Consider the following 24,847-nt stretch of genomic DNA (forward strand, 5'->3'; position numbering starts at 1 on the left):
GGGTGCATGCATATCTGAGGTTAGCAGAGTATTCCCTGCCTACCCTGCCGGTCACTCCTCTTTCTTCTCACACTTCTCATCTGCTCTTGGGGAGTGTCCGTCTCCTTTCTGCACCCCCGTCCCCGCTAGTGCCACAGGCTGAGGGCAGAGGGACCTTTTTTACCCCTCCCCTGTGTGCACACCAGGCAGCTTCCCTCACCCTCTGCTGACCGTGTGGGATGCTGCCTGCCTTTCAGCCAGTGGACAGAGCAACGTGTGTACTCTGCCAAACTGAAATGCCCCGGCTTGCTGTCTGAAAGCTCTTTCAGTGAATATGTAGGGTACCTAGGGAAACGTGATTGCCAAGTGAGGCATCAAAGTGAGTGCATATCGTACCTTTCGCCCTTTTCTGAGCTTTCCCTCTTTTCCTCACTAGCAGCAGGGGAGTGATGGCATATCTTATGCCAAGATTTCGTCGTTTTCCCAAGAGGGAAGAGCACACTGTCCGCGCTGAGACACTTCCTTAGCTTTGTGGCTAAGCCATGCTTTGCAGCTGAGATGTCAGCTAGCAACCAGCGCTCTGTGGGCTTCTGGGAGGAGTCCTGGGGTAGGCAAAGCGGTGGGAATAGTATGGTGCCTATTAGGTTATTGAAAACAAAATGCAGCTGTGTGTTGCTGTTGGCTGAATGCAACCTGTCAGCACCAGCGTCCCCCCAAGAAGCTGGGACCGATCATAGCCAGCCTTCGCAGAAGGTGCCAGTAGCCAAGCAGCTTGAGGAGCATGACACGTTGCCCCCTCCCTGCTCCCAGGCCCACTGTTAATGGGGTGGTGTTAGAGCAGTCAGCGTGCCTGGAGAAGTGCCATGTCCCGAGGAACCATATGGTGACAGGCAGATTGCTCAGGGAGCCCCAGAGGACCCACAGCAGTTTTGCTGATGGCTGAGTGCCCCAGGCCAGGAGAACATCATTCCCTCGTGTGGCAGACCCATCCTGGGCACCATGTGCTTGCTGTGCTGTGATGCTATGTCTTTGCTCCACAACCATTCCAAAATAATCCCTGCATAGCCCATAGGCTTATTTATCCTAATTGTTAATTACCATAACTCCCTCTTTTGGGATCACCTCTATTTTCAGCCTTAAATAGCTCACTGAACCTAGAAGACTGTGCATTTCTCCCCTCTCATGAGTGTGAATGGGTCAAGTGCAGGCTGTGGGCTCTGGAGAATGAATCTCCTTGCTCTAGCTGGGAACAAGTAAGGAGATTTAGCTAGATTCTGAGATATTTTGGTGCATCGCTCAGTCTTTCCAACTCTACTGCGTTATGTTTTGGTCTGGACAATCAGAACCCTTGTAACTTCAAACAGACGGAAAGAAAGGAATGAATAGTTTGCCCTCCTGAACAAAATGACAGCATGTGAATGTGGGGAGAAAGGCAAAGGGAGAGAGGCATTTGCATAGGTCAGGAAAGGTCATTAAAACATCTGGCAGTGGTAACTGACATGTGTCAAATTTTAGTGTTCATTAAATTCATATTAATGCAAGAATGGCTCTTAGGCTCCAAATGCTCCTTTTGGTTGCTGCGTTTCCCCAGTTGCCACTGATGACTTTTCAGAACTGTACCATGCCTGTTTGCTTGCTAGTGGCATCTGACCTAAGGTCAGATTTCTATTTAACCCCTTCCTGTAGGTCAAAAGACAAATTAATCTGGTGAGAATTGAATTGGAAATGAGGTGTCTGGATAACAGGTGTCCCGACTGTGGAATAGCTGCCAGGCTGAAACGTGTTTGCATCTGTTCTTATGCCATCCAAGAAGTCATCTCTGAGGTCAAGGAGATATTCAGATGACATCTGAGATGGGAAGTTGCCACAGGGAGCACAAGGGGCAGGTGCCTTGTGTTAGCAGATTCTCTTGCAGTCTTGGGGAATATTTCTGAGAGGGGCACTTTGAGTATAAAGTGGGTATGTTCATTTACTGTGCTTTAGCTGTGTTTGCTAACTGATTATAATTGTAAAGAACATACATTGTTTCCCTTTTACCTTAAAGAGGAGAATCTCACAGTTCCTTGTCTTCCTTTTTCTAGAGGATGAAGATGATGAAGAGATGGTGGAGCCAAAAGCACAGGATGACTTGGAGACAGAAAATCAAGACCAGAAGCAGGAAGTGAAAGAAGGTACTTTAACAAAAAGAATTCTGTTACAACATTAAAGGACTCGATCCTACAAATAGTTATTCTCATAGGTAGTGTCCATTATAGAGAACACTGAAAAATTGAAATGGTCACAAGTTCTGTTGATTCAGAACCACGCAAATGGCATAAAAGCAAAAAATTCTATCCCATTGACGCAGCACAAGACCTCAGCTGTTTAGAGGAAGCAACTCGTCCTCATAATTTCAGATCCAAAATAGAGATTCCTGGATTCCAGGACAGGTGCTTACATGTCCTCTGGTTTAAATAGCCTACTTAAGTGAAAGATTTAAAATGTGAATTCCGGGCATTCCAGCAGCTCCACAGACTTGGTTGACCTTCAGAGGTACTCACTTAGAGCCCGTAACTGTCTGTCCACTCGAGAGGGGCAAAATTACACCTAGGGGGGGCCAGGAATCTCCCAGAAGAAAACCATTTAACTGGGAAATGTAGACTATCACAAAGCTTTTTTTGTGGGAGCTGCTCCAGGGAACTTAAGGTCAAAATGGAAGCCATGCAGTTCCATTTTTTCTATATCTTTGGACTGAGACAGTCTCCATTGTTACAAGGGACAGAAATTCAGGTTACAGCTTCTTTCTGGTACAGGCTTATGTCAAAGTGGTGCATGCAAGCACTGGACACTCTAGATGTTCTGGGTGTCTCTCATTTGCTTCTCTTGGATCCATTCTATCTTTCCTAATTAGAAGAGGGATGTAAAGTTTGGTCTTCCTCATTTGGGAATTTACTAGAGTATTGGCAGCATCACTTTACATGGTCAACACTTACCTTTTATCAGCAAATAACATCAGCAAAAAATATCAGCAAATTCAGTGTGAGAGGAGATGAGTTTCTTGTCCAACATTTCTTAGCTTTTTATTACCAGGATTTTTCACTATGCTGCTTACCCTCTCGAAAGATAACTTACTTGCTCAGGTAGGGCCTAAGTCACTTCTTGCTATGGTGAGCATTTTCAGGATGATTCTGTGACCTTGGCTTTGTTTTTCACAAGATAGTATGGCAAAAATATAGAGTTGGTTTACAGAGAAGCCCATTAAGTCATTGTTTGTGAATAAGCAGTGGATACTTCTTTCTCATCCAGGGGAGTCTGTCATGATTTACATTGGTGTCAGAGAAATCAGAGTCTGGTGTATAGTGACCACGTTTCACTGTCCTCACACACTGATGTGAGTTACAGTACTAGCCATACTGTTTTGATTATAAATTGATCTTTCTTCCCTTTTAAAAGCATCATGGAAATCACCCATGCCTAAACCCTGCAGTGCTCATTGCTCATTTGTGTCTCACAGACATACGGAGCGGAGAGCTCACTCCTTCATCCTGCTGCTGCACCCACTGCTCTCAGTCACCGCTGCTGCGGGCAGAAGGGAGCAATGGGGACAGCAGGAACAGGCATCACAGAAGATGCCTGAGAAAACTGCAGGGCTGAAGACATGAGCGAGTGACATGGCAGCACAGAAAATCTAACTTTTTCCAAAAATTAGTTTTCCTCCCAAAACAGTGGGGGCAGTTTATATATGGGTTCTAGCAGTCACTGGCCTAGCACAGTACCTCTTTTCTTAATAACAACAGGAAGCTATAAATACTGATACCTCTGCACTTACACACTGTCCTGAGTTGCTCATGTCCCTGTAGTATTCAGCTAAGAGTTGATCCCATCCCCATTTATTGCCACATAAAAATAATGCTAGTGCTTATAGCTGGGGAGAAAGCACAAACTCCTATAGGAAGAAAAGAAGAAAAAAGCTAAATGCATTACTGCTTTGTTTTCCTTTTTCATGGGCTTTCAAGTGAATGTTTTACATACTTTGCTGACCAAGCACCATCTCCAACATCTTCTATTTCTTCGCTGTGTTTTAGTCTAGAGGAAGTGCTTTCCTTCCCTGCCTGGCAGACCACAGGAACAGTAGCTGAACAGGGTTAGTTTAGCACTAGTCCCTGACACACGAACTGCAGAAAGCAAAAGCAAGGCACAGCTTGTTTGAACAGAACCGGCTTTGTGAGGTGCTAACACTTGACTGGGTTCAAGGAAGAAGAAAGGATGTTCATTCACTGATAGAAAGTGAACTTGACCTGCAGTACATGTCATGACAGAGATTAAATAGTGGCATGCTGATGACTAGCATTAAATGCTGTGAATCAAACGAAGCAATTGTCCCCAAATTGACAGCGATCGGAGTCCCATTTTTAGCGTTTAGTGTAGCTCTCTCCCTGTTGGCTTCAGCCCTTTCACCAATAAAATCCTGTTTTCCTCTCTGTTGTAATCACCCTTCTCATGTTCCGAGCAACATTCAGAGTTTGAAGCCATCATTTGTGTTTCATGGAAGTGATTAAAACCATGTTACAAGTCAAACAGGAGTTTAGAAGAACATTTCCTGTCGGTCCTGCACTCTGTGTGCCTACTCAGAATTAATAGCTTTTCTGCAAATTAGCACATAATGGGTTAAAAGCATGTTTATGTTGGCATTAAGTACTCTGGCTTCTTTTTCTCTGCAAGGCAAGACAATATTTTGCAAACTTTTTAAAGAATCTCTAATAGATATTATAGTGGCGCCATTCACACTGCTATATAGTAGTTAAGGCTGTGTCAGCACTTCCATTATGAATCCTGTTTTTCAGGGATTTATAACCCAGCCGTAAAAATTTGCTCTGGGCTGAAATTTGGTTTCAGCTCAGGGAGCACATTTTTAACAGATTAAAAAAAATCAGCATGGCCTTTTTTGAGTTATAGGAGTGTAAAAAGAAAAAAAAAAGGAAAAAAAAAAAAAAACAACCATGGGAGAGAGAAGTGTTGGGAGAGAGAGGCAGACAATTCTTTCATGAAAATAACTCAAAAATAGGTCAGGATGAAAAACAAAGATCGTTCCGTCTCCCTCTCCCCAAGCCAACAGGACAGGAGTGCTCTATTTTTATAATGGTATTTTAAGAGGAAATGTGATTTTTTTTTTTCTCTCTCTGTGGTTTATAGGTAGTCCCATTTAATTCTACAGACGTTTATTGCACGCTTAATTTCCTCGTCTTCCCCCTGTGTGCCCCGGCGCTGCTCTGCCGGGCTGGGAGGGATCGCGCGGCCGCTGGTCGGGCATGGCCTGGTGCTGGCCGTGTCCCAGTGTCACCACGAGGCACACAGCGCACCTGCAATGGGGCAGCCTGCCTGGCACGACCCCATGGGGCGGCATTTTGCCACCGTGCAGGCACAGGGGGCAGAGCAGCCAGCCCTGCAGAGCGTTTCTGGAGCAGGAGGTGAAGGCCTCGCAGGCCAGCTGCTGAAAAGTTGGTCCCCCGCCGTGTTTCTTCCCAGCGGCGGCCCGCTGTCACCCATGTCTCAGGCTCACGGTCTTCCCTCTGTGCTGGGAAGAGCCAAGTGTGGGATACCTGCTGGTGAACCGGGCTGGGCCCTGCCCGTTCCCAGCAGCTCCTGACCACGTAAACAAGAGACTGGTCCCGAATCGTGGCATCGGGTGGGATGGGGCTTTCCACCGCCAGAGAGCTCCGGAGCTCCACCTTAGGCGCCTCTTTGTGTCAGTAGAAACCACATGAACAGCGGGACAGGCTGGGTCTTGAAAGTGGGTCTCAGCCTGCAGTTATCTGAAGCCGTAGATATATCCACAGAAACTCGCTTGTGATGGGGGAGGCTGGGATCCGCCGCCTCAAAGGCCCGCCGTGCCCTCCCTGGACGTGTGCACGGGGTTTGTGTGGCCGTGCTGCAGGTGGGGGAGATGGCTGCGATCTCGCACGCATCAGTAAGGGAGAAACAAGGCAGGTGGCTGGTTTTGCCCCTGAAGTCTTGCTGGGGTTTGTAAGACTGCAAACGCCACAGTTTCGCTGCTGTCAATGCCACAGCTAGGTCAGGAGTGCCCATCCGTGCTGGTAGCTCAGCTCAGACATGCTCAGGGGATGGTGCTCAGCACACACGGACCCTAGAGAAGCTCAGTCAGTGGTAGGAGCCCTGCCTGGCAAAGCTCTGAATTCAAGGCTCCAGACTCTGCTTTTCCAGCATTGAAAACCTCCTAAATATGCCTTGAAATCTCCCATTATACGTTCAGAAATTGTGCCATGCAGGGACTTGTGTTGTAAACCTAACACAACCAGGACATGGCATGTATCAAACTAAGACATGGCATATATCAAGCCTGACATGAAAGTGAGAAGCACAGGAAAAACAGGAGGATCACAGGGAGACAGGGACTAAAAGCTGCTGAGAGCCGATTAGCACCTTGCGGTTCTCACGCTGTGCATTTCTGCCGTACTCAGTAGTCAGCACATCTGAAGTTTACGTGGATTTAAATACACGCTAAAAGAAATAATGCAGCTCTTAAAAGGGTTTTTACTAATCTCCTTCTGTCTCTCATTATATCTCTGTGCTCATAACAAGGCTGCTTCCTGCTTTACTGTTTTTATTAGTTCACCCTTTCTTTCATTCACTTACTCTTTCTGTTCTTTTTTTTTTTTTTGTCTTTAATGCACTTCACATATTTTGTCAGGTTTTTACAATTGCTTAGGCTGCAAGAGAATATTTTTCTATTCTATTGTACTTACTTAAATGAGGGTCTTTCTCTGTTTTTTAAATATCCTTTCGGTTCCCTTGGGAGAAGACTCAAATCCTGTTTTTTTAAATATTTGTGAATTTGATCCAGCACTCCTATCACAACTATTTACGTTGTATTTACTACAGTCCTGCTTCTGTCAGATAAGAACAAGACTGGAGCATTTTTTTTAGCCTAGCTCCTAGCGAAGCAAGGAAATGCTTTTATATCTTTTTTTCTTCTTTTCTCTTTTCCCTCAAATGTTGAATAAATCTGCTGTTCTCATGTCATGTTTGATCTTTGTTACATATTCTAGGTCTTTTTGTTCGTGCACAAGTATGCAATATCTCCTGTTATGGATGTACCTTACATCTCCTTCCCCAGCAGCGTCCTCTGCGCACATATAACTTTACAGTGTTTTTATTTTAAATGTAAATTCCATCGTATTTTGTACAATATTATACATTCAAATGAGTACGGGGCTCCTTCAATACATGTGAGTGACCTGGGAGCTCCAGAGGCAGCGGGGCAGCACCCTGCTCATGGCTAAACTGCAGCGGCTCCATGGCCAGATGGGATGCCTGGTGGCATTGTTGGGGTCCAGCAGAGCTCGGAGGTCCCATGTGGGCTGCAGCACAGGATCTCCTGCAGCGAGCTGCGCAGGGCCCCGGACCGGTCCAGCTCCTCCAGCCAGGAAGCAGAGCACGAGCACGGTAGCTTTATTACGAAGCTGCTGAACATAAACGAGAGTGCAGTATGGGGCTTCCTTTTTGGGAGCTCTCATTGCACTTCAGGCAACAAGCACGTAACTTACGGGACTGTAAGCTAAGCATCACACCGGGCTTTGCTAGACGTGGAGGGTTAGATGTGGTTTATTTGGTTTTTACTTTAGGTAGAGCAGATATTTGAAGGCAATTGCTGTATTCTTACCTAGAATTTCTGGAGATATTGTCACATCACATAGGTCTCTGTGACAAAACAAAACAAAAAATACTTTGATCAGCTACTTACATTTCTTGTAGTTTTCCTTGAAGAGAGTCTGTGTCTCTTGAAAGCTGAGATCAAAGTAACTGTAAGCCTCTAGATAGGAAGAGAAATTGCAGAAAATTACATGGATTCTTTTATTTTATTCAAGGTACTGGACAGTCAGGAAAAAGGAACAAGGGGAAAATGGAAGTGGCTCTGCAAGATAAATGGTTAGAAAATCTTCATATTTGAAAGAACAAGCTTGTCTTCTTTTTTTTTCTTTTGCTTATACTCCATGTATTTGCAGTAGTTACAGAAATGTTTTACACTGGAAAAAGTAATGATGTTAACATTCTTGTAAGAGATTGCCTCAAATAAAACTTCAGAGGCAGACGAATGAAAGAAGAAAATAAGGTTAAAATATGAAGCTTAATATCGCCAGGGGGCATCTGGTGTGTCAGTCAGATGAATGAGGTAAGCTGATTTATGCCCTACAAACTTTAGCCAAGGTGTTTCTGATGCCGAAGAGGGTTTAATAGGCTGCTGGCCTCCCACAGATCATTGCTAACTGCTAGGGAGATTTTGCTGAGGTAGAACTGCAATCATTTGTGTCTCCATTGCTTGTGAACACTCCACGGCTCCCAAGCTGTTTATTTTTTGCCTTTCCCCTTTCTATTGATTTTTGGTTGTATTTTCTTTGCCAATCCAAGTGGGCAAATGACCGAGTAATAAATTTATATTTCCAGGCTGTAGAGAGGATTTGATTTAGCGAATACTTTTTAGCATTTGGAGCAGTTTAAAGTGAGTTTTCCAGTTGCAGTTATTTGCTCCCCTTTTATGCCACTTTGCTGCATTGTCATGCTTGTTGTCTTTGATTCTCGGAAAGTGATGCTTTAGTGGTGACAGTGGGATATTGCCTCATTACAGCCTTCCTTGCCAGATGAGTTCCCTCAGTGCCAATTCCTATTCAGTAGTGGATTCTGCAATAGGTCAACCTGTACTTTTTTGCTAGTCATTCTTTTTTTTTTCTTTTTTCTCTTTTTTCACATGTATTGCTTCTGTCTAAAGCACTTAGAGGCAAATTGTGCTCCTGCCTTGGTAATTGTTGCTCTGCTACTCAGGGGGACCACGCAGGGGAATGGAGATTTTCTCTGGATGTGTGGAGCTCCACGGGGCCCCCTAACCTGGTGGCAGGACGCAGAGGGCCACAGCTATAGGAGATCGTCAGAGCCTAAAGTTTCTAACTTCCAAGCTGCTGTGTCTCCTGAGGGCCAAATTGCTCCTCTACCTTTCGCATTTTTCCTACCCTCTCTATTTAGACTGGATGAAGTGCAGAGATTTTGTCTATTAGAGCGAAAGCTTTGACGAGGTTAGGCAAACCTAAACGTGGTGATAACAGCCTGTCCCAACCACAGGGAGTGCTCTAAAAGCAAATACCCTGAAAACTGGGGGAGCTGAGCACTGCAGAACTGCTTTACCGTGCCAGTGCTCCTGCCTGTAGTTGCTCCTTTGAATCCGTCCTTGCCCCTGGAGCTGGCAGGGGAGTCGTAGCCAGTTCCTGCCTCTTCAGGCAGCTGTCAGCACAAAAACCTAGCGTGAGCCGCGGGGAAATGGGATGGCAAGCAAGGGCTACATCTCTCCGACACCTGGAGGTAACTGTGCCGCACAGCACAGCAACTGGGAAATAATTTCGAAGTGCAGCTTGGAGCCGTGTCACCCCGCATTTAATTAAACGTTAAGGTACAGCAGGGCTTGGAGTTAAACTTCAGTGTATGCTGGGTGTTCTCTGAGGCACTGTGCTGAATTATCCTTTTTGGCTGCTGGTATTTTAGCCCAGTATGGCCTAGGGAGACTGCAAGGTCACTTTCAAAAGTAAACACCTCAAATCTGTAGTGCGAGGCCAAATGCGGGAGACCTTTGGTCACCAGTTAAACTCTAAGTACAAGTCTCTGTAATTTTGCAATAAATCTGTCTGTTTACTGAGTGATGTTTGTGTACCTAATTATGAATTTGGAGCAGTGTTCCTTGTTAGCATAATTCCTATGATGCCAGCAGAGCTCTTCAGGCTGGAAATGTGACACAGCTGCAAGGTTGGTTTGGTGTAACTGCAGAGATACTCATGGCATTTTTTGAAACATAAATGTCTCTGAAATACAGCTAAAATGATTGTTTAAAATCACAGGTAGGCAAAGGCATAATTGATGCACAACTTTGCTACCTTATCAGTTTGACCCTGCTAGTGTGATTGAGAACAGTTTTGCAGTATAGGGCAGCATCCCAACTTACCTTCCCACAGTTGCTCACGTTTTAGTTGTAATTTCCCACCAGGTCGTAAAACTGATGGAGAGGTGAAACTGGTGCATCCTGAATTTTTTCAGATGAAGGGTCATACTGGCAATACCCCTTTGGAATTTCACACATACCTCTCTGCGTATGTGTAAAGGAGCAACTTCATCCTGCCCCGTGCACGGGGACGTGAGCTTCCCTGGCCTGCAGCCCGAGGCAGCTCCCACCCCTCCGGGGCAGCCCTGGCCAAGGCTCGGTGACACTTGTTGCTCTGGCTCTTAGGATTGCTTTGCAAGGAATAAATCTGCCTGGAAGAAAATGGGGTTTGGTCAGTCGCTTTAGATTTTGCTGCCTTAGAGGATATCTTCAGTCATTTACTTCATCGCCTTACAACAGCTCTAAAGCGAGGACAGAATTTATCAGTGACACCAAGAAGAAACTGGAAGAAGTGAAGGGAGAGATTATGAGAGCCCTTTTAATACAAAGAAGTGCGGTATAAATTGAGAAGATTATTTTATCTTTGGCTCCTCTGACAGGTCCCCTGTTATATAAGTGTTCTGCTTTTTCAAGTTAGGTATTGCCTAAACGTCAGGCAGAGATTTCCTGAAATAGGAACGCTGCATTTATTTAATCTGGGGCTTTAAGTATTTTCCATTTCAGAATAATAAATACGTGAGATATAGGATCTCTTCTGTGTAAATGCTACATTCTGGGAACATACAGGACTATGTTTAAACATACTGAAAAAAATCTTAGTCATGATTTTAAGAGTAAAGCTTTAATTTTTGTCTTGACAGTACTACAGCAAGCTTTCCTGTCTAAAGAAACTCACTGAAGATGTTGATTCATTTGGAAAGGAGTGAAATGTCATACTCTTAACTACATCTTTTCGTTTTCCAAGCTCCTCCCAGAGAACTGACAGAAGAAGAAAAACAGCAAGTTCTCCATTCAGAAGAATTCCTGATATTTTTTGACCGGACAATACGTGTAATTGAGCGAGCTTTGGCTGAAGATTCAGACATATTCTTTGACTACAGTGGCAGAGATGTAGAAGAGAAAGATGGGTCAGTTTGGGTTTTGTTTGCTTTTGTAAAATAAGCTTAAAAAAAAAGAAAAGGAATTTCAATGCCAAGAAACCTTAATTTTGAAACTAAACTAAACATTTTTATAGTTAAGAAACGGGTAAAACCTCTCCTTCAAGTCCTGGGTCACTTTGTCAGCCTAAATTATTTTGTAAAATAGCTTTGTGCTTTATCACTGTGTTGTGGTGTGTTTTTTTTTTTCTTTAAAGTGTTACTCAGATGGTTTAATTTTTTTTTTTGATTAAATTTCAAATTCTGAAGAAAAGTATGAATAACTGAAACATAGAAATGTGTGTGTACACATGGATATGTAGATGTGCATTCCAGTGGTGTACATCTGTGTGCTTGTGTCACGGTATTTTTACAAAAGCAATTTATTGTTGTTTATATCATACTACTGCATCAGGTCTGTAATGGATCCTGCTGTGCTATGCACTGTGTGGGTGAAAATGATGATGTCCCAAAGCGTCTGCAATCTAAATACATAAGACTGGAGGTGACAGGTTGTGTATTCTGCAGTTTATAGGGGGTACAAGAAGCAAAACTTCTTAGTAAAAGAGGAAGTATTTAGGTTTCAGCAGCTGCGTATTCATTGAAGCCTCGTGGCAAATCAGGACCTGTGTTGTGTGTTAAAGTTACTGGTGGTTATTCCAGAGCACCACCTCTGCGACCAGCTAAATGCATCCCTGCATTGAGCTTCAGCAGATCCTAGTGGTGCCAGAAAGCATTTGCCATCTCCATGGCCAGGAGGAGATGCTGTAACTTCACGGTTTCAGGAGTCAAAAATGAGAGAATTCTGATTATAGCTTAGATGTGAAGATTCAGAAAAGGGGGTGCTGAATGCCAGGTCCTGAGAGACAAAGGTGGCAGGGGTGTCCCAGGGTGTCCCAGAAGAGGCAGCCAGAAAAGAGACAGGAAGGCAGTAGATATAAAGAAATCTGGTTTTGTGAAATACGTGTAAATCTGTTCCATGGTCCAAAGTCACTACTCTGTGCAAGACTGTCAGTGAAACCAATTAAATGAAGATGGCAGACTTCTGCAGGCTTGGTAGAGATTAAAGTAGTCAGAAACTTTTGCATTGATTTTTACAGCATTTGAACACTGCTTCTTCAAAAAAGTGTCACTTTGTTTGGATTCACAGAGATGTTCAAGCAGGAGCCAACCTTTCCTTTAATCGTCAGTTCTATGATGAGCATTGGTCAAAGCATCGTGTCGTCACCTGTATGGATTGGTCTCTTCAGGTAAGATGTGAAGCCGGGAGATACATTTCTATATAGCTTCCAACTTCTCCCTAAAAAAATATGGCCAGTATAATTTTGCCACTCGTTCTGCAGAGTATAATGTTATTTCTTAGCTAACAGCAGGGCACTGAGTGAGCAAATGCATGTTTCTCCATAACGAAGAGTAGGGGGCAGTAATGAAGTTGTCATTTTTGTATATGTTACTTGATCTTCAAAATCAGGACTTTGTATTAAAACTATAGGTTAACAAACCTAACAAGACTAAGAAACTCTCCTTTTTTCCTCCTCCCTCCACTCCTTCAGCACATGGAATTCCTTTTAGGGCAAAAATTTTAAAATTAATCCAATTAAAAATAATTAGGTAAATAATAATAATAATATACATAATAATTTATAAAAATAAAAGTGAGGAGGAATATATGTTAATATACTAAATATATTTTAATATACTAAATATATATTTTAATATACTAAAACCCAAAATATGAACAACTGAACAACTTCAACAGTTGTTCAGTACATGAACAACTTGAAAAGGCTGAAAAAACATCTTTCTAAAAATGCTGGGTCCTCTCTTTAAGCTATGAAAGACAAGACTGCAGCTGCCCAGGCAGCACCCTAAAGTAACACGGCTGGAAGGTTTCCAGGTTCTGTGCACTACAAAGCGTTGTCGTATTGCAAACGAAAGCTGCTTAAGCTTCCCAAAGCCAGTACAGCCCCATCAGCAGGGCACAGAGATCAGGTTAATCAGTTACTCCATTGGGGAGCTGGTGTTAGTACGCACACATCACCACGGGTCACGGTTTGACCGAACGTCAAATTCATTTGGTCGCAGTTTCTCTCCAGCTGCCATCATCCCCTCTGCACCATCCCTGTCAGCCTGTTCCTAGGTGCCAGCCTGGAGCAAAGCACGTAGTTTCTTTGGGGAGGAACCCAGGGAGCTGCTACTCCAGGGTCCTTAGCACAGAGCTAAGGGCAAGCTGTGCTTAGCCTAATTGTGGAAGACGTTGCTCTTTCTGCACCCTGTTAGATACGCCTGGGGACAAGGAGGGTGTTGAAGGCCAAGTATGAGCTGGGGAAAAGGATGAGTAGCATAGTGATTCTTCATTCATTGCTCTCTCCTTCCCCTCAAAATGGCAGCTGGGCTCCTTCCATCCTCCCGGGAGCTTCTCAGGGGAGGTGGCAGTGGACTGTATGAAGGAGGTGGCAGGAAGGAGGGAGGGCAGGAGCGTGAGCATCGCTGGTGTGCTGTGCAGGCCTTGCAGTCTGACCGGGGCTGTGTGCCCAACAGCCAGCCGCAGCCTCTTCCGTGTGTGCAGAGAGGCTGCTTGTGACATCCAGCTCATGCCCCGTGTGCGAAATGAAGGATTTATCCGTTTGCTTTCATACAAAATATCAGCTTAACAACAGGTATGTGCTGGTGTGATGTGGGTGGCCTTTAAGCACATATGGATTTCCACAGAAATCAAATATAAGCCTGAGGAAACACTTATCTTAGGTTGTTCACTTGTTCAGGGGCTGGAAATTACATGGAATTCTTATCTGATATTTTCCTAACAGGCAGCTCTTACTGTATTCCCAGGGCAGCAAGAAAAAAAGCCGCCTCAGAAGAGCACTGCCAAATGTAATTGCTCAGCCCCTGGGGCACACAGGCATGTTCTGCTTCCCACCTCTTTGTTCCAGGGTGGCCCCTCCTGCCTTCCCCTCCGTTAACTCCTCACACTCAGCTCCCTGGCACCCCACGGGGGTTTCTCCACCATGGGGGCTCCCGCACGCCGGGGGCTCCTCCGCGCCACCCCCTGCCAGCCTGGGAGGAGGCGCGGTGGCTTCTCCTGCCTGCTTCGAGGTGTGCAGTGGCATTTTACCTAACCACCAGCTCCTCTTGCACACTCTGCAGGCCGCGGCAGTGTCCAGTTTGCCAAAGGACAGCTTGAATAATCATGGGAACTGCAGAGCGCATTGCTCAATTTTCTGCGATAGAACTGCCGCTGCAAAACATCCCGGAGGCGAATAGAAGCTTAATCAAACAAAGGAGCTCGATGCATTGATTAAACAAGTTTTTCTGTTCCGAGTCACATGTAAAATATGGCCCCGAACATGTGGGATCATTCATACCATTAAAGCTGACCCACCAGCCCCTTGATTCTTTCGCAGAGCAAAGGGAAAATGGCCTAAATCCTTCATCAAGGATCTAAGGGAAAGGCCCAACAGAGCGAGTGTAAACAGAGCGTGGGAACACCTTGCTTTGTCTGCGAGGAGGTAACTTAGCTTGCCTAAAGTCAGGAAAGCCGCAGCCTCGGGGTTATTGCCGTGTCCCTCTCGACTCGCAGGCAGCAGCCTTGAATGCTTTTTCACACAGCAGCATTCCCACGCCGTTCTCAGCTGCAGTGGCAGGGCAGACAGGCACCCAGCGAGGAGCAGAAAGCTCTAAGTGCAAGCTGATTGAGAAAAGCGTCGAGGTTGCATTGCCAGCACGGATTTGTGGTGCTGCACTTGGCTCTGTTTCTGTAAAGCAGAAAGCTTCTTAGTGCTGCTGCCCAGCTAGGTATGACCCCGCCATCTGCGTGGAGTTGAAACTGCATTTCCAGCCCGATGCACAAACTGTGATCGCAAAACCTACGTATAGGCCGGCGAGATTTGAGTCAGTGAGCACCTGAACGTGCTCGGTAAACTCTCTAGAAGCATGAACAAGCCCCAAAGTGCCTGCGAAGTGGTGCTTCAGAGCAGGTCAGGCAGCCTGGCTGGCTGCTGGTGCTGGCTTGTCGCTTCTGCCTGCCAGGGTCACTGCTCCTGCGAAACCGTGGGCTCAGCTGCTGGCGCCGGCGGTAGCTAACCTGCTTGGTAAAAATGAGATGCACTGGCAAAAGCCTTCTGCACACGCTGTTTACTTGGACTGGGGCCAGGCTGGGATGAGAAGGTTCAAAGAAGGAGCTAAGCTGACTGTTCTGAAGTGGTTGCAATCCCCGTCGTGGGAGAGAAGAGGGTGCCCAGATGGGGTGAGAGCAGTGGTGGGCAGGCTGGCGGGGAGGTGTCTGGAGAGGTTGTGCCAGCAGGTGTGGGATTGAACTACTATCAGGTCTGCCTCAGTTCTGGAGGAGGGAGAAGAAGTAGTTGGTCTGGCGCATGCTCCAAATCCCATACAAGTGGTTTGGGTGCCCTTACGAGCTGTGCCACCAGCCAGGGTCTGGTGGGATCTAGGTACCACTCAGTCAGAGCCCCCTTTTACCAAAAAGGGGAAGAGGCAGCTTTGGTGCCACATGCTGTTGCTGGTTCTCCCACCCATGAGTCTGGAACCTGGCTCAGGTCTTATAGGGAACGATGACTTTGAATAGAAAAATCATCAGCTCCGTGATGTATTATCCATGGAAGTGTACCCAAAGTGGGAAAGAAGAGCTGCTGATGGCAAAAATTACAGCTGCGTGCATTATTTCATCCAAATGGATTTTGAGATCAGAGGGTGTCCAACCCCACTGATAATGATATAAAGGGGCTTTTGTAATTTCTAAAATGCCTGGTGTGGACCAAATTCATAGCTCCCAGTAGCACCACTGGCAATTCCTTTGTCCCACTTCCTCTACATCTACCAGCTGCATGTTTCCCCTATGAAGTGGGGAATGGTTTGGCAGGAACTTACCTGGGAAAGGCAGAGAAAATGATTTGTAGGCATCATTGGGAAATTTCGAGGGAAAGCATTCCTAGTTTACAAGAGGAGGGTGTGGGTCCTGTGAGCGTGGGCTGCTGGCTTATTGGGCTGCCAGGATCCACGTGCTCTGCTCCAAACGCGCCATAAGGTCCACGGCTATGTGTGGGTTATTTAGAGGGAAGGACAGAGGTTACCAGAGGTGCGGAGTGTCAGAAATACAGGGAACTGGGTGCTGTTGTACCAGCAGAAAGTAACCGTTTTGTTTTGGGGGGCAAAGTGTTATTTCTTTGCTGCCGTGAGCTGAAAAGGAGACTTGAAATATTTGAAAAGAGCCCAGAATATACTGCAGAAGTGCCCATTGTGCAGAAGGCTGTGAAGTGTGCATAACGTAAGCCCTTTCTGCCAAGTTTAAACATGATTTTGTCTTAGCAAATGTTTCAGCAGGATTAGGTTAGGCTGTGTGGGACAGAATCCCAGTGTAACTATTATCAAGTCAATGGTATTCTATGAGTGATACTTCAGACTTGCTGTTCTTTTACTAGTTTTGTTTGTCGTGTTTCAAAACAACACAAGGTCATCAACAGAGCGTGAAATACTGATGTTTCATATATGATATCACGTGTATATATGTATATATAAACAGCAAATACATATGTGTGGTGTATATCTGCTTATATACATCAGTAGATAATGGCTGTACAAGAAAATACGGATCTGATTTTGCAACAGTCTTACTAAGTCAGTGGAATTTGAGGTCACCCTGTGCTTTACCAGATGACCTCAGCATCTTGCAAAATTGAGCTTCTGTGAGGAAAATGTTTTGTTTTGCTCAAGAAGAGCTTTTAAGTCGATTCTATGTATAAGTGAATTGGAGGAGTGCATAGTGAAACAAGAAAGAATAGTTTTCAGGGATGCTGAAGAATCGTGAATTTCAGAATAAGAGCAAGCCAGTGCTGTACTCATACTGGTTTTGTTATCAAAATCAATTAAGACAATGGTTTGTCCCTGAAGAAATGCTTAAGAAAATTGCTCAAACCTTCTGATTTTTCCTCTTAACCAAATTCTTTGCTTTGCTTTCCCTTTTATGAATATCCTTTTAGTCGTCTTTTCTGAGAATTATCCACAGAAAATAATGTTACCTTTGTGGTATGTGAGAATAACTGTTAAAGAGCAAGGGGCTTTAAGGACATCAGGGACGAGTAAAATAGAAAAACGAAATGTAGCTAAATAGTACGTGTTATAATTAAAACCAGATATTCCATATGTAGTGTGAGATTATTTCTCTCTCATCTGATTTTGCACAGCTTCTTCATCATCCAGCTTATTTCATTCTCTTTTCCTTTTTTTTCTAGTACCCCGAGTTGATGGTTGCATCTTATAACAATAATGAAGATGCTCCGCATGAGCCTGATGGGGTAGCCTTGGTATGGAACATGAAGTTCAAGAAAACCACACCAGAATATGTTTTCCATTGTCAGGTAAGACGGAGGAAGCCATTAATTTCACGCTAGACAAAACAGAGTTTACTACATGGCGCATCTGCCCACTGTTTATATGAAGAGGTTGAAGTTAAAAATAAGCATTTTTGGAAAAAGTACAAGTGGCAGTCCAGTGTTTTTAGAAGGCATCCAGCCCTCTTTAACAATACTGCAAGCCTGTCAGGGACTGCGTGTCATTCTTTGTCTATTTAAAACAGTCCCTAAGAGATTTAGTTTATAAAACCCTTGCACTTATGAAGTAACTGTGGTGTACCACTTCCTCATCCAGGCAGCAACATATGCTTTCCCACCCACGTTAGCTTCCTCGCATCCTCTGTACTCCAAGCTGCCTACTGTTGCCTTGGCTCTGCTCAATATCATGTTTTGCCTGTAAAATTCCTAAGTACAACATGCATTTCTGGGCATGCATCTTACAGCTTGATGAAAACCGTCTCGATTACAAGGATTACTCCACCAACTCCTGTTTGACTGTCCTTTAGGTTAGCAAACCAGTATTTCCCCTCACTCAATGGTACTTTATGACCATGCTGTTTTGAAAGTCTGTAAACAATTCAAAAATAGTTGGATGTTTTATTTCGTTAGGTCTTTTTACTCCTCTTTTGCCACTGCTTTTCTGTGTGAAGTGGCACAGCCTGATATCGACAGAAATGTTCTGCTCATTGGTTCTATCTCCATCAAGCTATCCAAATGGTGGAACAGGGCTTGGGCCAAATTTCCAGCCTCTTTATTAATATCCTTCTGTGGTAATTAAATACAGGACAGTGGCATTCAAAACACCATATGGAAAAGTTTCAGCAAGTAAAACTTAACAATCAGAGATTAGTAAAATGCAGATTATACTGCGGTAAAAATTGCTTCTCTTGGAAGGATATGTATTACCTGGCTAATTGTGTAAGCTAAGTGTCATTTTACATTGAAGGACCAAACATCTTTTTGAACTAAGTTTATGTTTGGACTTGGGTACATTATCAGATGTAACATAGTGGGAGGGAGTTGCTGGAATTGAAGTTACTGCTTCAACCCGATTAAGTAACCTTTAATTCTGGGCATGTTTTTCTAATTTGCTATACTGAAAAACAACTTCACAAGGAGTCTAGGCCTGCATAGCAAATATGCCATACAGATTTATATACATATATATGTATAAGTGTGTGTGTGTGTGCGTGTATTACCTTTGAAATGAGAACTTGCATTTTTCTGGATATCATATTCAGCAGACTGATGTGTTCTTTCAGACTGCTTAAGATCTTAGCTCAGATCCCATCCTCAAATTCTTCTAGGATGTACATGCAGCTTACTGTTTTAAACAAAATATTCAAGAGAAAAGATTTCCCATTGCTGTTTTGGGAAGAATAATCCTTGAACTAGATTGATTTTGCAAGTTAATAACCGGATTCAGGGCAGCCCTACTGACTACACAAAGGAGAGGTTGACTACAGACATAACAATATGTTCTGTTAATTAAAAATTCTATCTAGTTTTAAAAGCTGGTGCACTTAAACAAGGGGAGGTATGGCTCACTAAATTGAACTGAGATATGGAGACAAGCTATACTCTCTATTAGAAAAGCACACGTAGGGCAAAGTGATGGCTGGAGATTTGGAGTTGTTGGACTTCTGTGTAATTTCCCCATTAAGTTGTGTCCTGCTTTTTAGCATGAGAACTGTAAGGCATGTGAATTTTGAGACACGTGGCACTGTGCTTTCTACACATGTGGCACACATGGCACCATGCATCCTGGACTAATCATATTTCAGTGTAATGAAATCAGTTCTTGTGTTCATGGGAAATATTTCTTTTCTTGGTCAAACTCTCCTTAGCTAATTTGCTTTATGAGTTCGTTAGGAGCTGGAACCGTGTTTGAATTACCATTATCGGGCTTCTGACATGTGGAATATCTTCTGGATCTCTGTATGGATGGGAATACCTACATGAGATTAAATGGGGAAGCAAAATGCATTGAGTGTCGGTCTCTTGAACAAAGGCTTTGTGCTAACTGACTCAGATGGAAAATGAAAAAGAAAAAAAATCTTAGCCCAAAGTTATTCAGTTATTCTGTTAGTTAGTGGAAACCTACTGTATCATTAGTTAGCCCCATACCATTTATATTACTATTTTGCAAAAGAAACATTCCATTGATTCAGTCATTTCTCTAGGTCTTCTGTGAGACATGCCCAATTTTTCTTCAGCAATAAATGACCTTTTAACAGTCCAGCCCAGCAGCTGTGATGAACATACACATTATTGTCACAGCTAGGTTGCACAGGTATGACAAACACACATTATGTTTAGCACATTTTTCACAATAGATCTCTGGTTTCTTTTCCAAAGAGTTTCTATAAAAATGTGGCCTGAATAAACACTTTGTGAATGTGACTAATCTTTGCCTTTCAGTTCTTGGGCTCAGAGTGAGATACAAACAAGTAGAAAGTCATTTCAGATGTGACATGTTGAGGAACTTCACCCCTTCTGTGAAGACAAATCAATAAAAAGGTTTATGAAGCCATTTCTCAAAAAGGTCTAAGAAATTCTACCACACGAGTTCTGGTAACATCAATAGGAAAAGATATGTGAAACATCTCTGGGCAGTTAAAGAGTTGGGTGAACTTCAGCAGATATAAATTTAGGTAATTTTACTTCCTTGTGCACATTTAGTGAATTCTTGAATCTAGGAACCATAATGTTCTTTCTGTGTTTCCTGGGATATTACAAAGATTTAAATGAGTTGATTACCAAGGAATGTCTTCATTTTCTTTAACTCTGTGACTTACTGTAGTCTTACATAGGATTATTGAAAATGTCATAATCAGACCAACAGGCTTTTCTAGTGCCTTCGTAGAAAGTTGCCAGAACCTACAGGCTTCTACTGAAGTTGTCTATCAGCCATGGCAGGCAATGATACAAAAATCTATTGATGATGATAGGTTTTTTTTCCTAACTCCAATCAGCAAAATGATTGATTTCAGTCGTTAAATGTGAGGGATGATGTATTCTCTGAATGTTTATCTTAGCTGTTGTCAATAATGATGTTACTGTTACAAAATTCTTGCCCAATTTGAAGTAATATTGGGCTCATTAATGCTGTGTAGGTGGTAGTAAATTTTGTAGTGCTACAATATGCTGTGCCACACATACTGGCTTCAATTCTAGTTAGTATGTATTAAGGGAAAATGTTACTATCAGCCTACTGGACTTGTTTATCTTACTCATTAATTCATGTAAATTGTCATATGATCTATCAAATCCTTTCTAAACAAAACAGTCCTATTGGTTTCTACTCTCTCATCTTGTGGAATATTTCTTTTCTTCTACTCATTTTATTTTTGCCCTTCTTCAGCTTTTTATATTTCTACTTTACCCAGTGATGTGCTGCCAGTATTTTAGCTGGGAGTCCCACAGATTTTTTCCCCTATAGCTCATCATACATCTCTTTACCACAAGGTTAGAAATGGGAAAGCAAGGAAGAGTGAGGGATTGGGCAATTTGTTCATTTGTTTTCCTATGCAAGCAAAAAAATGTTGTCTCGGAAGCATAATCGAAGTAGAAGGGTGATATCATTTGCCAAAGGAATGAATGCTCAATGCTTTCCCTAGGTAGTGAGGAATAAATTGAGCATGTCATTAATGCTGCAGAGTACAGACTGGGAATTTCCTTGTAGGGAAAAGTCAGGGATGTCCTCTTCCCGCACGCTGGAGCATCACAAACTCTTGGTGTAATGCAGTGCATTCCAAAAGCAAAAACCAACCCTTTGAGAAGCACTTTATGAAACCCTGTGGATGAGTCATGCCTGGTTGGGTTGGTTTGGCAGTATCCAGAGAGGGAATGAATTCCAGCAAAGACATGGAAATCACATTGACTCTCCCTCCGTTTGGTGGGAGAATTTTAAGCAGTAGTTCGCACTGCTTCTCTCAGCTACTGTTGGTCTGCGTTTTGATGAGGGTGACGAAAATAGTATGGCAGGGTTATTGATGATATGACTCAACATGTGCTCAATCCTATATCGATTTATGCAATGCATGGGGCTGCCCTGGGGTTTCATTGTTCCTGTACTATTGATTGATGGAAGAACTTACTCTCTTAATAAGAGCTTACATGTCCCTTTTGTGTTTTTTCACTAAAAATAAAATAAAATAAAAATTTACATTACCCATTAATTATGGGGATTATTTGTAGTACAGTGCTCCTTGTTTATGTACTACCGGTCATCTCTGCCCGTGATGTTGCTCCAGTTTACTGGGAGGCTGATCTAAGCTTTCTAAGCCAAACTGTCCTAAAGAAGTATCTAAAAGTTTGCATCAACATCTCTGGTGGAGTGAGGCAAATGAGAACTCCAGCTGTCTTTGCCCTAAGCTGACTAGCTGAAGTTTAAGCTATTATACTCTCCCTCTTGGCAGGGCCTATAAGCATGGGTACAGCACTGCTGTTATACCAGATTTGCTAGCTTTTGGGTTAGAGCTGGTCTGCAGGGATGAAAGACAAAAGAGAAAGAAATAATCAGTGGTTCTAGGGGACTTTAAGGTATTACAAACCATTTCCTTTCTTCTGGAGCTGAAGAGGGGTTATTAAAGTTGGCTGAGGTATCTGGATCTCAGCTTCAAACATCCATCACTTCATAAAAGGAGGGGTAGAGCAATGCAGCTGTAGATATTAGTGTCATGCAAATAAACCAATTTGAATCTTACTTTTTCGTTTGGAGGACTTTGCATTGTATTTGGAAAGGTTAATGAGCTCTGCTTTCTTACAACCACTGGAATGTTGAAAGCGACAAGAAAAAGAATAAAAGACTACATAATTTTGATTTATTTTAGATTATCTCCTGATATATTAATTCCCTCTTTCTCAGCTATGACTTTTGCAAATGTCTCTAAAGTGCAGTGAGAAGTACAAAGCTGACAATTAGAAGTAACTCCATTCAGCGTATTTTTAAGGCGAGCATATGTGAAGTAGCTTTCATTTAAGGAAGCAGTAACCATTTAAGAGCTCTCTCAAGGAGTCAGATTGACTTTTAGCATAATCACAAAAAGATTTCAGCAGTATATCACTTTTAATAGCTGCAGCTATTTCTGTCCTTTTCCTAAAATGCCATGCAGTCAGATTTACTTGGTTGGTTCCATCTCATTACTAAACTGTCAGGTTTTTTTTTTTGTTTTTTTTTTTTTTTTTGTGGGATATGGGACTTGTGTTTTCTATTTTAATTTCAAGAAAAGCTGTCCATGCTTGGAAAATATTGGTGGATTGGGTACAGAAATCAGCCACTCAACCGCACCACAAAATGTTTCATTCTCCCCTGGCTTTTTTGTAGTGGCTTCTATACACTGTCATTAAGTTATGTGTTTGACCACTCTTCATTGCTTATGCTGGTGTGGTCTTTCCCTTTTCAACTGAATGGATGGAGTCAGAAATGTGTATCTTAGAATTAGATGCACTGAGGTAAGTGAAGGGCTGTGTTTAGTGGCTGATATTGGCCAGAGTTGCCATTTTTTTTCCTGATTTGGTTCCTTTGTTGTTGTCTGCTCTTTCAAAATCAACATAAATTCCTTCAGATGTGCTTTTTGCTCCAGCAGCCTGCCTCCTAAAGGTGCTGAGTGCCCAAATCCACGAAGCTCGTGTGTGGAGCAGGCTGAGGTAACAGCATGTATGACTAATATCCTCCTTTTCCTCTAGTCCTTGAGTTTCCTTCTCTGTGGAGGCCAAGCCAGAGGTCAGTCCGTCCACAACTTTAAAATTATGAAAGTATTACAACAAATATAATTGTTAAGAGGGTATGCTTGGAATATTTAAAACTTAAGCATTTTTGGTGATAATTATATTGGTGTTTTTCCACAAAGATTTACTCATTTTGTTCCTGCTACCTAAGTTTCATGTGGGATTTAGATGCCTTTGGACAGACACTACTTTGGAAAAGGCTTTTCCATCGACAAACATTTACAGAGGAGAAGTAGGTTTCATGAATTATCACTGAAACTTGGTGCACAGTAGGAGAACAAGAAACAATGGAAGAAGAGAGGTTCAGATTGCAAGTAAGGAAAAACTTTTTCCCCATGAGGACAGTCAAGCATTGAAGCAGGTTGTCCAGAGAGGTTGTGCAGCCTCCATTGCTGTCTCTTCAGGGCTGGACGAAACCCAGAGCAAGTTGGTCTAATCTCACAGCTGACCCTGCTTTGTGCAGGGTGTTGGACTAGAGATCTCCTGAGATTTTTTTCAAGCTGAATTATCCTGTGATTCTATGATCCTAAATGTGAAGTGAATTCTGCCTGGTTTTGTAGCGGTTCTCTGGTACGTGGACCTCTGAATGTCTGCCTGTGAAGATACTGGGACAGCTCTCATACTGGTAGTGCTCCAGGGCTCAGGGATCCAAATTTGGTGTAGAATTTCTGTAACAAATACCAAAAGAGTGGAAAATCAAGCTTCTTCATAGATACAGAAGTTGTTTTGTTTTCGTTCCTGTTTCATTTCTTGCCTTGCACCGTTGGTAGGATGACTTTTGTAGAGCTCTTCTCTGCCTGTTCTGCAAAACACATCGTTGCTGTTACACTCATGTCTATGGTCATCAGCACAGTGTAATAATTCACGCAGATGAATAGGTGCACCATTTTGCATTTAAATTTTGGGAAATTTCTAACTGTCCTGTTGGGGAGAACAGTTTCAACTAGAGCTAGCAATAGAAGGATATATTTATTCTTACTTTAAAGAATAAAAATAAGAACAAGAAATATTTGTTCTTATTTTATTATTTTTTTTCTCTGCCCTGTTGTGTTTGTCCAGACTGGAACACAGGAGTGCAGAGCAGAGTTTGTGCTGTGAGGATTTCAGTAAACAAGAGCCCACGTTTGTCCTTTTAGACTTTTGTTTTAGATTCTTCCTCCTTTTTCAGGTTAATGGAGTTTACACCACTTCTAGCCTTTGGTGATTGAAAATAACTATTGTTTGGCCTGAGATTGCTGTTCCAGTACTTGTAGAGAGATTGTGTGTGAGTCAGTAGAAGTTACACCCACACAACCAAAGGATGAATGTAGTCTTTGGAAAAAGCTTTTCATGCTCTCAGGTGAGAGAAGAGAGCTGCCTTCAGCCTCTCTGTAGAGGAGCCAAACAGGACTAAATATACAAGAGACAGTCTCGTGTCTCCCAGATACTACTGCACTCACAGACATCACTGGGGGAGGACAGAAAAGGAGCTGGAAATGTATGTTCTGTCTTGGGTGCCACCGTCTTATCCAGTCCTGAGATCGCCTGCACGAAATGCCCCAGGTGAGCCCCGAGTCCTGCTTTATTGCTGAAACGCTACGGCTGTTAATGGGGTATCTGCTGGCATGTGCAGCTCAAGAAAGCATGCCGTATTTTCCACGTAGCCTTTTAATACTAATCTCTCTTAAAACTGACTTTGTTTCCACACAAAACCAAAGCTTAGTATTTTTCACAGT

At 43.1% G+C, this 24,847-nt stretch overlaps 1 protein-coding gene across 15 annotated transcripts in view; it reads left to right on the forward strand.

The window, feature by feature from the left end:
- Positions 1–24,847, forward strand: part of DYNC1I1 (dynein cytoplasmic 1 intermediate chain 1) — a 190,981-nt gene that overhangs the window by 98,939 nt on the left and 67,195 nt on the right. For all 15 annotated transcript variants that reach the window (XR_013947359.1, XR_013947360.1, XR_013947361.1 and 12 more), the window contains 4 exons: positions 2,061–2,150; positions 10,863–11,025; positions 12,185–12,284; positions 17,280–17,405. Coding sequence is in view for 8 of the 15 variants with exons in the window: in XM_080582185.1 (XP_080438311.1) it covers positions 2,061–2,150; positions 10,863–11,025; positions 12,185–12,284; positions 17,280–17,405 (479 nt within the window). In the remaining 7 variants the exon portion in view is untranslated. The remainder of the gene's footprint in view (positions 1–2,060; positions 2,151–10,862; positions 11,026–12,184; positions 12,285–17,279; positions 17,406–24,847) is intronic.

Source organism: Anser brachyrhynchus (genome assembly GCF_964034855.1).
Source record: "Anser brachyrhynchus genome assembly, chromosome: 2".
NCBI lineage: Eukaryota > Metazoa > Chordata > Aves > Anseriformes > Anatidae > Anser > Anser brachyrhynchus.